We start from the raw sequence: 15,451 nt of genomic DNA on the forward strand, positions 1-15,451 counted from the left end.
GGCAGAGCAGGTTCCTCCAACAGGAGCCCCGCCCCCATACCTTGTCCTTTTTGTCTTGGCGGGCGTAGGGGAAGCACGGGATCACGGCGGTCACCCTGGAGGATGACGCGATCTTGCAGGCGTTGATCATGATGAGGAGTTCCATCAGGTTGTCGTTGATTTCTCCGCAGCCACTCTGGATGATGTACACATCTTCTCCCCTCACACTTTCGCCAATCTCGACGCTAGGGGAAGGAAGATGCCGCCCGTTAACAGGAAAGCATCCCTGTGACCACCCCCAGGGTTGTGATTCCCTAGGACCTGGCAGGCGGTGGTCCTCGAGGGTATGACTTCTTCCACTGAGAGCTGACAGAGCAAAATCAGCAAAGGGAAAAGTCACAGGGGCGAGGTCTGGGGAGACCAGGCACAAGCTTCCAAGAGTCCTTACCGTCGTGGAGTCACAGAGGACGTGTGGATTCCCCCGGCAACGAGCTGTGACAACACACGTGAAGCACTGTCTCCCGGGGAAGCTCATTAGAGACTCAGTGCCTGGGGTTTTACTGGGGACTCAGTGTTAACCACGTGGCTTACACTGTTCAGCAGTGAGCTATTCCCACAGGGAATGCCGGGAAACCTCACGAAAGCTAAGCTCCCAGAAGCCAGCCAAGGGCCACCTTGCAAAGGGACCTTTTTCATATATGAGGGGATCCCATATGCTCTTTAGAAATTGTCTCAGGCCTGTTACGTTAACTCTTTTTGGCTCAATACTGTATTTTAGTTTTTCACTTTCGTTAACGTTACACATACACATTGCTTAAAAAACTCCAATCCGTTCTGTAAGGCTTACAACAAATAAACAGCGCAGAGGCAGCCAATTTCAACTCTTGATATGGTCTTTAGATATTTATCTTCAAAGTCCCTCCCTTACGTTTGTATTGCTTCATCTGGTTTTTTTTTTTTTTTTTTTTTTTTTTTCCTGTACGCAGGCCTCTCACTGTTGTGGCCTCTCCCGTTGCGGAGCACAGGCTCCAGACGCACAGGCTCAGTGGCCACAGCTCACGGGCCTAGCCGCTCCGCAGCATGTGGGATCTCCCCAGAACGGGGCACGAACCCGTGTCCCCTGCATCGGCAGGCAGACTCTCAACCACTGCGCCACCAGGGAAGGCCGTTCATGTGGATTTTTCATCTTAGGCATCACGTGTTGACCTCTATCTCCTCCCCATCCCATCGCCCGCACCCGTGTGCAGCCTTCCCATCTCATCTTGCCACCCTCCTCACATAGATCAGCATTTTCCAACTAAATCTGAGAGCTACATTTTAACTGTGTCCGTGCCATTCAGAGCTGAGTCATACAGTAAACTGAAAACCAAGTTTGTATTGCCCTTCTATGCACAACTTTTGGGGGTCTGTTTACCCTGGAGGAAATTATCCAACCTCTTCATCTACTAAGTTTTCCAAGTACTGAATACAAATGGCAGCCTCAACGCTTGGCTAACAAACGAAATCCCACAATGTCAATGTCAAAGGCCTCGCGCGTGAGCTCCATTCCTCCCCGAGTCTCTCCCTGAGCTGCCTTCTCTTTCCACCTGTGCACAGCCGTCTCCTGGGGATTGCCTGCACCCCTCTCCTGCCCTCGATTTCCCACTTTCTGTACCCTTTCTTGGTGCACTTCCTTGTTTTACTGATGGGCATCCTCCAGTAGCTTCTTGAGAAGGAGCAAATAGGAACTAAAGTGTTTGAAAATTGCCTACCAGCAAGTTTCTGTACGTCAGGTACAGGATTCTGGGGGCTCAACAAGAGAACGAGTCAGCACAGCACTGGCGCACACACACCATTACCTGTATCCCGTCTCCTGCCATCACAAACCCACTGTACCCAATGGTATTGTTTTATTAAAAGAGCTCATTATTTCTAAAGAAAATGTAAACACAAATGGCATTTCCAATACCACAGAGCAGTCTATCTGAATCAACAGAAGCTTCTACCCAACTTTACATAGAACAATTAGAAGACAAAAATGCCATTTTTCAAGTTGACAGGATCTGAAAATGAGTTTTGATAACAGTGGGTCTTAACCTCGCACGTGCTCTGCCATGGATGCAAAGAGTACGATGCCAACCTCGGGATGAGCATGTGACGGACCGAATTCTACATTCTCCCTCCAAGCTCGAGCACTAAGGAGCTACGTGTGATTCCTTCGTGAACATCACATCAGCTGGGAGGGGAAGTCAATCTGGAAATCACAGTATCACATAGCTCAGGGGTCAATAATCTAGAGCCCGTGAGCTGAGAACGGGCTGGGCAGAATAATGGCCTCCCAAAGACGTCTATGTCCTGACCCCCAGAACCTTTGAATATATATGTTCGTTTATAGGGCAAAGGGGAAGCGAGGTGGCAGATGGAATTAAGGCTACTAGTCGGGTGACCGTAAAACAGGGAGATTACCCTCGATTATTCCAGTTGGCCCAATGTGATTACAAGGGTCCTTAAAAATGGAAGAGAGAGAGGTCAGAGAAAGAGATGTGAGGACTGACGTTGGGTCAGAGACGTGCTATGTGGCTGGCCCTGAAGATGGAAGAACGGGCCAAGAGCCAAGCAAAGTAGGCAGCCCCTGAGAGCTGGGAAAGCAAGGAATGGATTCTCCCCTAGAGCCTCCAGAAAGGAACACTGACCCACGAGGGACTTCTAACCTACAGAACTGTAAGACGCAACAGCAGCAGAGCCACCGTGGGTCCACGAAGGCTAAAATGTTGTCTGGCCCCTTACAGAAAAGGTTTGCCAACAACTCCTGGTGTTATGACTGGTTAATCCCCGAATTTCAGCTTCTCTGGCCTAGTTTTTCTAAGGAACCTCAATCCCCATATGACTAGCAGGCCGGGGGAAGACAGAAAATACATACAATCACCATGGCAACTTTCCCCCAAAGCTATTCCTGCTTCTACTCATAAAGATAGTCACGACTGATCTTTACCCTAGGTCCTTTAAAAACTGTGGCCAGAAGGCAGCATCCACTGTTCTTTACTGGCCCTGAAATAAGAAAGTTGATGAGTTTATCTGAGCCAACAACGAATGGGTGTGGTAATTAAAAGACGGCCACAGACTAACACTTTTCCCATCAAGAAGCGCACTCTATGGCCTCTTCCCCCGGATCTGGGAGGACTCCGTGCTTGACAACACAGTGTGACAGAAGTGACGATGCACTGACTTTGGGGCCCAGGCCTTAACAGACTGGGAGCTGCCACTTCCCGTGTTTTGGAATCCTTGTGCTTGGACCCCAGTTTCCATGCTCTAATAAGGAAGCTCCAGCAGCCCTGTGGGGAGAGGTGCTGAGGTTCCTAACCAAGCTCCCAGGCCAAAGCTAGTGCCAACTTACGAGCCATGTGAGTGAGCCAGCTTAGAAGTGGACCCTCCAGCCCCAGATGCCACCACACAGGGCAGAAACAAGCCTTCCTTGCTGAGCCCTGCCCAAATTGCAGGTCTGAGAGTCAAATAAACAATTAGTTTCAAGCCGTTGAGCTCTGGGGTGACTTGTTACACAACAGATAACCAGAACTTTGGGTCTCAGGATCCAGCTAGCTGCTCTGGGCATGTTAACGGACCAACATAATGGGTTACAAAGGACTTTCAGACACCATCATCAGTGCTGTCCTAGGACATCACTGTGGCACTTCAGTGGTCAATTGTAAAGCTGGAGCCAACGTCTCCCTGCAGAGCTTAAATAATTTAGAGATGAGAAGGTAAAATCATGAGGCTCTGTGTCCAATTAGATAGTGTTTTTAAAATGGGTCATGGGAGGAGTTGAGGACCAGGCGCCAAACCAGATCTCTCATCTTGGTTCAGGGAGAGATTCAGGAAGGGGCCCCTGAACATGAATTGTATCAATTCTCTCTTCCTTTTGCCCTCCTGCTTCTCACCTCTAGGACCACACGGTAAGAACCGGATCACTAGTGCAGTATCTACAGGGAGGCCTCTTTATAAAAAAAATCAACCTCTGGGCCTAGACAGTTCATGGGAAAGAGAAAAGTCAGGAAGTTAACCTTTTATAGTCTAGATATTAAGAACATAGAATGTAACTACATAGCAATTCCCAGACTTCATGCTGAGTGGTTTCTGACATCTCATGATTTCTAATTATCCAGTGGTAGTTATAAAATACTCAAAACCAAATAAAAATTTTTCCTTGACTTATATGACACCGCCTCCAGGAGACAAACTATCATCCCATTCTTCTGAAAGCCACTGCAACTTGAACAGGACTGCCAGATACTGTGGCATTCAAACCTAAATACACTATCCTTCTCCAGAGCCCTGGACTTCCTCCGAGACCTCTGGATAAAACTCTGCCAAATGGAACTCTTTAGCTGAAGGACTCGTGCAGTAACACCACCTGATACTCATTCACAAATGTTTCTTCACTTATATTATCATCACGGTTGCGCAGTGGTGATTTCCCACCTGGAAGAAGGGTTTCCCGTATCCTAACAAGCTGAAAACAGCAACCTCCACCTTCTCTCTATGTAATAATAATAACCCCTCGGTATCTAAGAAATCTTTGCCCACCTCAAGGGCGTCAGGATTCTTCTCCGATGTTTTCTCCTAGAAATTTCTAGTTCTAGGTTTTACATTTAGGCCTGCGATCCACTTCAAGTTCATTTTTGAAATGGTGGGAAGGATGGATGGACTTTTTTGGGGTTTTTTGCAGCTGCCAACAATTGTTCCAGCACCGCTTGTTGGAAATGTTGGCTGAACTGAATCTTTGCCAAAGATATCAAAATGATTGGTAACTTAAAAAAAAAAAGATCACTAAGTGAGTACAGTGCAAGGTATTTAAGGGGGGTGGAGAAATGGGACCAACTTGAAATTAGTCAAGAGCTGCGTGGACTCAGGCAAGTGGAAAAAAAGGAGCCGCTGGTCCGGCTTCAGAGGGGGCCACCAGCCTGACTTCACTGAACAGAGGCGACCGCTTCCTGTGGACCTGAGACATGGGCAGCAGTTACATTCAAGCCATGGCCTTGCTGCGGGCCACAGAAGAGCCCCAGGAAGACGAAGAAGCTGAAAAGAAAGTCCATCATCTCTGAAGCAGAAAAGTTAGCACAGAGGATCCCAGCACGTGAGCCCTGGAGTTCTCAGGTTCTTTAAAGCCTTTGCAAGACCACAGCCTCTGGAGAACTCAGAAGTCTGGCAGCTCAGGACTGTCACCTGGGAGCTTTTAAAAAGCCGACCCCGTAGCCCTCGGACCGGAATCTCTGGGGCAGGGCAGGTAAGAGGCACTTTCAACAGCCCCAGGCGAATCCAGCGCGCAGCCGGGGCTGGGGACGTGGGCGGGACGTTCCCTCGCGCGCCCGCGATTTGGGATCGGCCAGGCAGGAACGCGAACCCCGGGGCGAGCACGCCCAGGGCCGTCGCTCCCCGCGTGCCCCGCGGTTCCCGCCAGCTGCGCCCACCTCCTCCCGCGTCCTGTGACAGCCCGGAGGTCGCTCTTCCGGGCTGGGGACGCCCTCTTCGGCTTCCCCCGGACGCCGCGGCGGTGGCGCGGAGGCCGCATAGTGGCCGTCCCGCCCCGGAAGGGGGAGCGAGCAGCCGCGGAGGGGGTCCCAGGTAAGCGCCGGCGCCGGCCCGGCACCGCAGCCGCGCGCCCAGCGCCCTCCCCGGCCCGGCCCCCACCTGGTCTCCTGGTTGCTGAACTTCTTGGTGACCACCTTGCCCAGCTCCAGGCCCAGCCGGTCGGCCACGCGCTGAGACAGGTCCTGGTGCGAGCTGCCGCTGAAGAGCACAATGTTGGGCATGGTCAGGCGCGGGGCGGCGGAGGCGACGGTAACACGGGACCCTGTGGTAACACGGGACCCTGTGGCGAGAGCTCGAAAGCGCGACCACCAGACACCGCGAGGAGCGGAGCTAAGAGAAGCTGGAGGGGGCGGAGCTGGAGGGGCGGAGCTGGGAGAGGGGAGCTGGAGGGACGGGACTGGAGGAGGAGGAGCTGGAGGCGGTGGAGCTGAGGGAGGAGGAGCTGCGGGGTGGGAAGAGTGGGAAAGCGCAGCCGCGGGTCCCGGAAGCGGAGCGGGAGGGGCGGAGCTGAGGGAGGAGGAGCTGCGGGGGTGGGAAGAGCAGGAAGACACAGCCGCGGGCCGGGTAGGAGGAGCTGGAGGGGCGGAGCTGAGGGAGGAGGAGCTGCGGGGGGGGGGTGGGAAAAGCAGGAAGACGCAGCCGCGGGCCGGGTAGGAGGAGCTGGAGGGGCGGAGCTGAGGGAGGAGGAGCTGCGGGGGTGGGAAGAGCAGGAAGACGCAGCCGCGGGCCGGGTAGGAGGAGCTGGAGGGGCGGAGCTGAGGGAGGAGGAGCTGCGGGGTGGGAAGAGCAGGAAGACGCAGCCGCGGGCCGGGTAGGAGGAGTTGGAGGGGCGGAGCTGAGGGAGGAGGAGCTGCGTGGTGGGAAGAGCAGGAAGACGCAGCCGCGGGCCGGGTAGGAGGAGCTGGAGGGGCGGAGCTGAGGGAGGAGGAGCTGGAGGCGGAGGTGGAGTGGGAAAGTGCCGCAACAGGACCCGGAGGAGCGGGAGGAGCAGGAACGGGGGGAGCGGGGCGGGAGAGAAGGAGCTGGAAGGGAAAGGGGGGAAGGGGGGCGGGAGGGGAAGGGGTGTTGGAGAGGATGGGGGCGGGAGGAGTAGCTGGAGGAGCGAGAGAGGGAGGGGGGGAGGATTGGAGGAAGAGCCCGAGGGTGCTGCGAGGCGGGGGCACCTACACCCCGAGGGCTGTAGGATGAGAAACCCTGGAGGGCCTGGCTCCGTGGGAGAGCTCCAGGCCCTAATCTTGACCTTTCTGTCCTGCTTTGCGGGGGAGAGTCAATGAACCAGATTAACTGGGCACAGAGGGAGGGTGAGGGTGAGGGAAGGGCGATGAAGGTGCCTCGCAACCAGGAGCGACCCCCAACCTGGAATACCCCCAAGCCCACTGCAGATCACTGGTGCAGATCACAAGTGCAAACTGGCCTGCAGGCCAGATCCACATTCTGCCTGTTTGTACAAGAGAGCTAAGCGTTATTTTACACTTGAACATTTGTGTATGTGTGTGATAATAGCTCCAATACCATTGAACCCCAATTAAGAGACACATGATCCCCTTCAGAAAGGAACTCCTTTCCTCTCGTTAGTGGGTGTGTACTGCAAAAAACTGTACTCTTTTTATTACAGTTTGAATTTCATCAATAAAAACATTGTGAATTTTTTTCTCTCTCGTTATTTAAGTACCTACATAATATCCTCTCCATTTTGCCTCTTGGCCCTCAAAGCCTAAATTATTTACCATCCAGTCCTTAGTCAAAGAAAAGAACTGTCCAGGGTTCTTGAAAAATTCACGGCGCCAGTGACCATCTGAGCCCTGACCCCAGGTGGAGAGGGCAAGGTTGGCTCTCGATGTGATGTGCGATCAAACAAAGGCCCCTCCAGATTCCTCATTTTTAGGTAGATGTGGTGGTCCTCGTGCCAGCTTCACAACCTCCTGCCTGTCGCTTTCTCAAAGGCCTGACCCCAGGAACGCAGTCCGCCCAGGTGGCCCCCAGCCGAAGCCCTCCACATCCCTGGAGGCCCCGCCTTCCCTTCCCTCCCTGCAGACAGGAGCAAAAAGTCTTTCTCAAGAAGCAAATACATACCCAAACCAACCTCTGGGCACAAACCAAACGTCGGGGAAGGGAAAGTGTTACATGGGGGTGGAGGACTTGCGTGTTGATGACGCTGGTCACAGTTTAACGTTCCTCAATGAAAACAGATTAAACAGGTTGGATAAATGGCTGGGTTTTACCTAATGTTGCCAAGAATTGGCTCTCCATCAACAAGAGAAGGCCACTCGCAGGTGGGCTGTAGCCTGCTCTAATCTGACTTCCTATTTTTGGGATTTGGGGGATTGTTGGGATTATTCATATCATTGGAATTTTTCATCTGGGTCCATGTACTTTGCAAATCAGACTGCCTAGCACATCATGTGTTTCTTTTAAACTCCTGCATCTGCCTGCTTACCAAAAAATTGTCCAAAGTGTTAGTTATGGCAGCACCTCTGCCCCTTTTTCATTCCGCCTGGAGATGTATATGTGCTCTATTAATTTTTAGGGGGAAAAACCCTTCTTGCAATGCCTTCTTATCTATGTATTCTATGGATAATTACCATAGCAATGCGAGTTATACTCAACCATGTTCAAAATTTTTATTGAATGAGTCTGCCAATGTAATTATTTTAAATTCCCCTAATAAAATTTACTACCAACAGTATTACTATAATTTTTATGTCCTTAAAATTTCTCTCATAGACAAAATATATACCCATTCTTCTCAGAGGGAAAGTGGCTTCTTGTTGGCATGGGGGGGCTTCAGTTCTCTGATAACAAAACGGACGGACTCTATAAAACAGTAGAAGTTAAAGCCCCTGTCTTCCAAGTCTGTTCATGGTCGGGCATTTGGAAGCTATGATTGAATTGTCACAAACCATGACTTCCATACTACCAGGGAGAAGCAATATCTGGGTTGAGGCAACTAATAAAATGGTTGTTGGTACAACACTTTGATGAGTTACTATGCTTAAATGCTCAGGGTAAACAAGGGGAAATGTCCCACTGGGATGGATGAGAGTCATCTAAAATCACCATGAGCAGCAGCCTGTCCAGAAAGCTGATCTTTATTTAAGTGTGAACACTTTCTCTCCCAAGCCCCTTTATCCTTGATCCATAGCATCCAGGTGGTGGGGACCTCGGTCTAGAGCGGGTCTCTCAGCCTTGGCACTACTGACATTTGGGCTGGGCAGTTCTTTGTTGTGGGCCCTGTCCTGTTCCTTACAGGATGTTTAGCGTTATTCCTGGCCTCTACCAGTAGCACCTCCCCACCAGGTGTGACAACCAGAAGTGTCTCCAGACATTGCTAAATGTCCCCTAAGGCGTGAAATCACCCCAGGTTAAGAACCACTTGTCTGAACAAACCACTGTCCCTTTCTTCCTCCATGTGAGCCTTTCCTTAGAGCTGCTTGGGCTTCCTCACAGCACAGCTGCAGGGTTCCAAGAAAGAGGGTTCTAAGAAGATAAGCCTCAATGAGCAAGAGCTTATCCAACCTCTGCCTTTATCCTGTTTGCTAATGTCCCATTGGCCAAAGCAAGTCACATGGCCAAGACCAGCGTCAAAGTGGTATGGGACAACATAAGGGCATGAATATTGGGTCCACCAGTCCACCCGCTGTCTACCCCAGTGCACTGACTTCTTGGCCAGAATGTGGAGTTGAGGAAGCCCCCAAGAAAATGGAACACACGTTCAAAGACTCAAGACCCAGAGGATGAAAAGAACATCTACGATGTGTACGTAAAATCTTAGACCATGAACATATTATAAAATATTCATTCCTTTAAGATAAAATGTTAGTGGAGAAAATCAAAATGATAAGATATTTCCACTGTTGACTTCTGTCTTCAGTGACTCACAGATAGCACTGAAATGGGAAAGCACTCATCTGAGTTTGTGAACAGTTTCACATCTTGTATTCCCCACATCATTTAGCCAGGTTCTTTCAGTGTAGTGAGAGCTCTAAATATTTTCTGAATGAATTTATTTTCAACTATCCTAGGGCTGAGAAATGGAAGAAATGGCCCAAAGTCACAGGGCTAGGAAAAGGCAATAAGGGAATTAGAACGCAGACCTTCTAGCTCAGCCCTCTGTTCTCTGGAACAGTGCTGTCCAAAAGAAGTATAATGCAAGCCATGTATGTAATTTACACGTTTAGTAGCCATATTTAAAAAGAGTAAAAAGAAACCACGGAAGTTATCTTAATAATACACTTTAACCCAATATATCCCCAAATATTATTACTCCTACTTGTAATCAATATTAAAATTATTCATTAGATATTTTCCAGTTTTTTCATACCAAGTGTTTGAAGTACGATGTATACTTTACCCCTACAGCGCATCTCAATTTAGATTCACCATAGTTCAAGTGTTCAACATCCGCATGTGACTGGTAGTTGCCATATTAGAGTGAGAAGCTCTAGAACACTGGTTCCTAAGAGCAATGCCAAGACACCCTGATGCATCCATTCTATCAGGTGTTTTTATTAGGAGTCTGACACTTTATAACTAATTGTAAAATGCTAATGTTTAAAAATAATTTAAGTTATAAGTTAAAGTGGATGCAAGTTTATTCTTCAATTAGTGGCATTTTCACTCATAATCAAGTATTTTTCCGATTTTTATTTCTATATCTTTTACTTTCTATTATTTAAAGAAAAATAATTTTTAAACAGAGAGGAGAGTAAAATGAACACCCATAAACCGATCACCTAGATTTGGCAGCTGTCACAATTGTGCTATATTTGCTTCATCTGTTTTTTTTCTGAAGTGTTCTAAATTACAGTCATCATATATTCAACTCAAAATTATTTAGTCTGCGTCTGTAAAAAGATATGGATATCACATAATGTATAAAAATTAACTCAAGGGCTTCCCTGGTGGTGCAGTGGTTGAGAATCTGCCTGCTAATGCAGGGGACATGGGTTCGAGCCCTGGTCTGGGAGGATCCCACATGCCGCGGAGCAACTAGGCCCGTGAGCCACAACTACTGAGCCTGCGCATCTGGAGCCTGTGCTCCGCAACAAGAGAGGCCGCGATAGTGAGAGGCCCGTGTACCACGATGAAGAGTGGCCCCCGCTTGCCACAACTAGAGAAAGCTCTGGCACAGAAATGAAGACCCAACACAGCCAAAATAAATAAATTAATTAATAAACTCCTACCCCCAACATCTTCTTTAAAAAAAAAAATTAACTCAAAATGGATCAAAGCCCTAAATATAAGAGCTAAAACTATAAAATTCTCACAAGAAAACATAGGTATAAATCTTCATGGCCTTGCATTAGGCAATGATTTCTTTATTATGACACCAAAAGCACAAGCAACAGCAACAACAAAAATAGATAAGCTGGACATCAAAATTAAAAACTTTTGTGCTTCGAAGGATACCATCAAGAAAATGAAAAGGCAACCCAAATCATGGGAGAAAATGTTTGCAATTCATATATCTGATGAAGGACTTGTATCTAGAATGTATAAACATGACCGCAACTCAATAAAAAGACAAATAATTCAAAAACAGGCAAAGGAACCTGCACATGGACGTTTACAGCAGCTTTATTCATAGCTGCCAAAACTTGGAAGCAACCAATATGTCCTTCAGCAGGTGAATGGATACATAAACTGTGCTGCATCCAGACAGTGGAATATTATTCAGTGATACAAAGAAATGAGCTCTCAAGCCATGAAAAGACACAAAGGGGGCTTCCCTGGTGGCGCAGTGGTTGAGAGTCCGCCTGCCGATGCAGGGGACACGGGTTCGTGCCCCGATCCCGGAAGATCCCACATGCCGCGGAGCGGCTGGGCCCGCGAGCCATGGCCGCGGAGCCTGTGTGTCCGGAGCCTGTGCTCCGCAACGGGAGAGGCCACAGCAGTGAGAGGCCCGCGTACAGAAAAAAAAAAAAAAAAAAAAAAAAAAAGACACAAAGGAACCTCAAATGTGCATTACTAATTAAAAGAGATGGAAAAGGCTACATACATCGTGTATGATTCCAACTGTATGATATTCTGGAAAAGGCAAAACTACGGAGACAGTAAAATGATCAGTGGTTGCCAGGGGTTGGGGGAGGGAGGGGTGAATAGGTGGAGCACAGAGGATTTTTTGGGCAGTGAAACTATTCTGTACGATACTATAATGGTATCTGTATGATACAGTATAGTATCTGTACGATACTATACTATATACTATGATAACTATACTATAATGTCTATACGTTTGTCCAAACCCATAGAGTGAACCCTAATGTAAATTATTGACTTTGGTTGATGATGATGCGTCACTGTTGGTTCATCAGTTGGAACAAATGTAGTACTCTGCTACAGAATGTTGATAGCTGAAGAGGCTATACGTATGTGGAGGCATGCAGGAAGTCTCTGTACTTTCCACTTGATTCTACTGTGAACCCAAACTGCTCTAAAGAAGTCAAGTCCATTAAAAGAATGAAAAAAAAATGAAGGCCAAGGATCTGAATAGATATTTTTCCAAAGAAAATATACAAATGGCTAATAAATACATGAAAAGATGATCAGCTGTCAGGGAAAGGCAAATGAAAACCATAATGATTCCACTTCACACCCATTAGGTTGGCTATAGTCAAGCAGACAGATAATGACAAGTGTTGGTGGGAATGTGGAGAAATTGGAACCCTCGTATACTGCTGGTAGGAACGTAAAATGGTGCAGCTTCTTTGGAAAACAATCTGGCAGTTCGTCAGTTGAACACAGAATTACCACCTGACCCAGCAATTCTACTCCTAAGTATATAGCCAAAAGAATTGAAAACAAGTACTCAGAGAAATAGTCTACATGAGTGTTTAGAGCAGCACTATTCCCAATAGCCAAAAGATGAAAACAACCCAGATGTCTATCAACTGAGGAGTGGATAAACAAAACGTGATCGTTCCATACAGTGGGATATTATTCAGCCATAAAAAGGAATGAAGTTCTGATACGTGCTGTGACATGCATGAACCTCGAAAACAGTATGCTAAGTGAAAGGGGCCAGACACAAAGGACCACATATTGCACGATTCCATGTCCAGAACAGGCAAATCCATAGACAAGTAAATTAAGGGTCACCTAGGGCTGGGGCATGGGAGGATGGAGGGTCTGGGGGTGACGGCTAAGGCGTGTGGGGTTTCTTTGGGGGTAATGAAAATGTTCTAAAATTGATTATGGAGATGGATGCACAACTCTGTGAATATACTAAAAGCCATGGAATTTTATACTTTACATGAATAAATTGAATAGTATGTGAATTACATCTCAATAAGAGATATTTTTAAAGATAGGGACATTTCTTTATGACTCCAATACCATGATCACATCTAATATATTATGTCAGGTTGTCCTGCTATTAGGGATATTGAGGATGATACTGATTTAAGGTGGTGATGGTCTGATTCCTTCATTGTAAGGCTCTTTTCTACCCTCGCAAGTGCTGATTTTCTAATTCTATCATCCCTTCCTGTCTACAAATATTCACTGGAATTCTCCAGTAAAGGAGAGCATCCCTTCATCTCCTACAGCTATACGTGGTTACCCTAAAATATAGTTTGTACTAGAAAATCAAGACAAAAGTTTCCTTCCTTTTAAGGACCAGTTTTCAGAGTATGGAGTTGGGTATAAATGCTATCTCCCACTGAAAGGAACCAGGGCCCTTGGAGATCTAGCAGGTCCAAGGTCTGGGGCAGGGGATGGACAACATGATCCAAGACATCCTGCGTCAGCTCGTTCCAAGACAGGGAGGACTATGTCTGCAGGACCAGGGAGCCGGCTTAACGTGGCTACTTCTCATCAAAGGTGGGACAGCGCGAACAGCAAAATTCATGGACTGATAATGGCCTGAAATGTACAAAATATCTAAAAAACAACAAGTTCATAACAATAGGCAATAAAATGAAAACCAGAAGTCAACCTCACGTGGACCCAATGAAGATGAATATTAAACTAATTCCTTTCCATGAAAATTGGTCACTGAAGAGTTCACTTTCTTGAGAGGCAAGGTGAAGGTGGAATTAGCCGATTTCCCGGCTAATTACATATAATCTGAGGCTGCCCAGGGGAATTTCCTTTTCATGTGGGTTGGATCAGTCACTTGGGTTGGAAATTAGATCAAAGATAAAGACTCTGGTGCCCTCAGTGAATCTAAGAGAGCTGGATACGGCATACATAATTCAAGCAGAGGAGTGCAGCAAGTTAAGCGGCACAGGAATTCCAACCAGGGCAAAGATGGAAGCGTGAGGAAGTTAACTGAGCTTCATTTTAGTGTGAGCCAAACAGAGAAGTGAAGGGTCTAAAGTAAGGACCAAAAAAGCAACTTGCTGCAAACCCTTTCTAGAATAAGGTAGCCACTGAGAGAAGGAATAATAACGTCACATGTGCATGTAACACTTACTACACTGCAGGCCTTCACATCAACCCTATGAGGTTGGTCTTATGACTCTCATCGCCATTTCACAGGTAAAGAAACTGGGAAACAGAGCAGTTAGGTAACTTGCTCAAAGTCACACAGCTATGTAGTGGAGCCAGGCAGCTTTTACGACTGCACCCCCTGCCTCTTACATCATTCCACCATGTAAGTGGGAGCAACTGAAGAAGGCTTTCCATTTTAGATCAATGTGATGTATAAAAAGGGTACTTCTTCCTTATAATAGTTCTCGCTTCTAAAATATCACAGTAACACAATCTTGATAAAGATTATCCCTCCCACCCAACGTTTCTTGGGATGTTGTTGGAATGCCTCGGCCTCTCTTGTCTTCTTTGATCTTTCTACAAGCTCCCTTTGCCAACATCCAGGCCCATGATCTGGTAAATCCTGATGATCTACATGCTCATATCTCCAGCTCAGACCTCTCTCCTGAGGGCTAGGCTTGAACATCCAACTCTATAATGGGTGGGGAAACCAAGGCCAAATTGTGTTCACAGCCTGTTTCATTAAGAAAGCTTTACACACTCACATGCCGATGAACATTTTCATTGACATGTTGTCTATGGCTGCTCTGTGCCACAGGACAGAGTTGAGGAGTTGTGGCAGAGATCATGTGGCTTTAAGGCCTAAATATTTACTATTTGGCCCTTTACAGAAAAAAATGGGCCTCTTCAATGAGAAGCCTTCTTGTCCCCCTACTCCAGCCTGCCCAGCTTTATTGAGGTATGATTGGCATATAACTTGTGTAAGCTTAGAGTGTACGATGTGTTGATTTGATACACTTATATATTACAAAATGATCACCACCATAGTGTCGGCTAACACCTTCAGCACATAATTACGATTTCCTTCTCGTGGTGAGAACAACTAACATCCACTTTCTTAGCAATTTTCAAAAATATAATACAGTATTATTAGCTATAATCACCATGTTGCACATTAGATGCCCAGAGCTTATTAATCTTACAGCTGAAAGCATGTTCCTGTGGCCAATATCTTCCCCTTTCCCCCACCCCTTGATTCTGATCTTCCCATTACTTTTCATGTACCGAGGCTGTTAGTTCTGTTTGCAAAGTCTCAACCTCAAGTCTGTTCATTTCTGTCCATCTCCATGGCCACCAGTCAGACCCGGCCTTGGCCTCCCGCGTGATATTTGGTCCCAAGATCTTTGCCTCTCCAGTCCCTTTCCACACAACAATCAGAATGATTTTTTAAAAAAAAATCAAAGCTAATTATATCACGTCACTCTCCTGCTTAAAACCTGTCAATGGCTTCTCATTGTGCTTGGAATTTGGCCCTGCTTAACCCTCCAACTTCATGTGCCCCCACTGAACTTCAGCTTCTCTTGTCTCCTTCCTACAACACAAACAGCTCTCCTGGCCACAGGACCTTTGCATATGTGCCTTCCTCTCTCAGGAAGCTCTTTCCACTGATTCCTCCATCACAGGCTTGGCTCCT

General features: G+C 47.3%; 1 protein-coding gene across 2 annotated transcripts in view; it reads right to left on the bottom strand.

Moving 5' to 3' along the window:
• PRPS2 (phosphoribosyl pyrophosphate synthetase 2) overlaps nucleotides 1-5,885 on the bottom strand; it is a 34,570-nt gene extending 28,685 nt beyond the window's left edge. The window contains exons 1-2 of one of the 2 annotated variants that reach the window (XM_060086958.1): nucleotides 5,644-5,855; nucleotides 41-224 (exon numbers count right to left, since the gene is read on the bottom strand). In XM_060086958.1, coding sequence (XP_059942941.1) covers nucleotides 41-224; nucleotides 5,644-5,765 — 306 coding nt within the window. In that variant the 5' untranslated portion in view covers nucleotides 5,766-5,855. Of the gene's footprint in view, nucleotides 1-40; nucleotides 225-5,643 lie in introns of both variants that reach the window. The other variant, XM_060086959.1, reaches the window with a different exon arrangement.
• Between the last annotated feature and the right edge of the window lie 9,566 nt (nucleotides 5,886-15,451).

Source organism: Mesoplodon densirostris, chromosome X (assembly GCF_025265405.1).
Source record: "Mesoplodon densirostris isolate mMesDen1 chromosome X, mMesDen1 primary haplotype, whole genome shotgun sequence".
NCBI classification, from domain to species: Eukaryota; Metazoa; Chordata; class Mammalia; order Artiodactyla; family Ziphiidae; genus Mesoplodon; species Mesoplodon densirostris.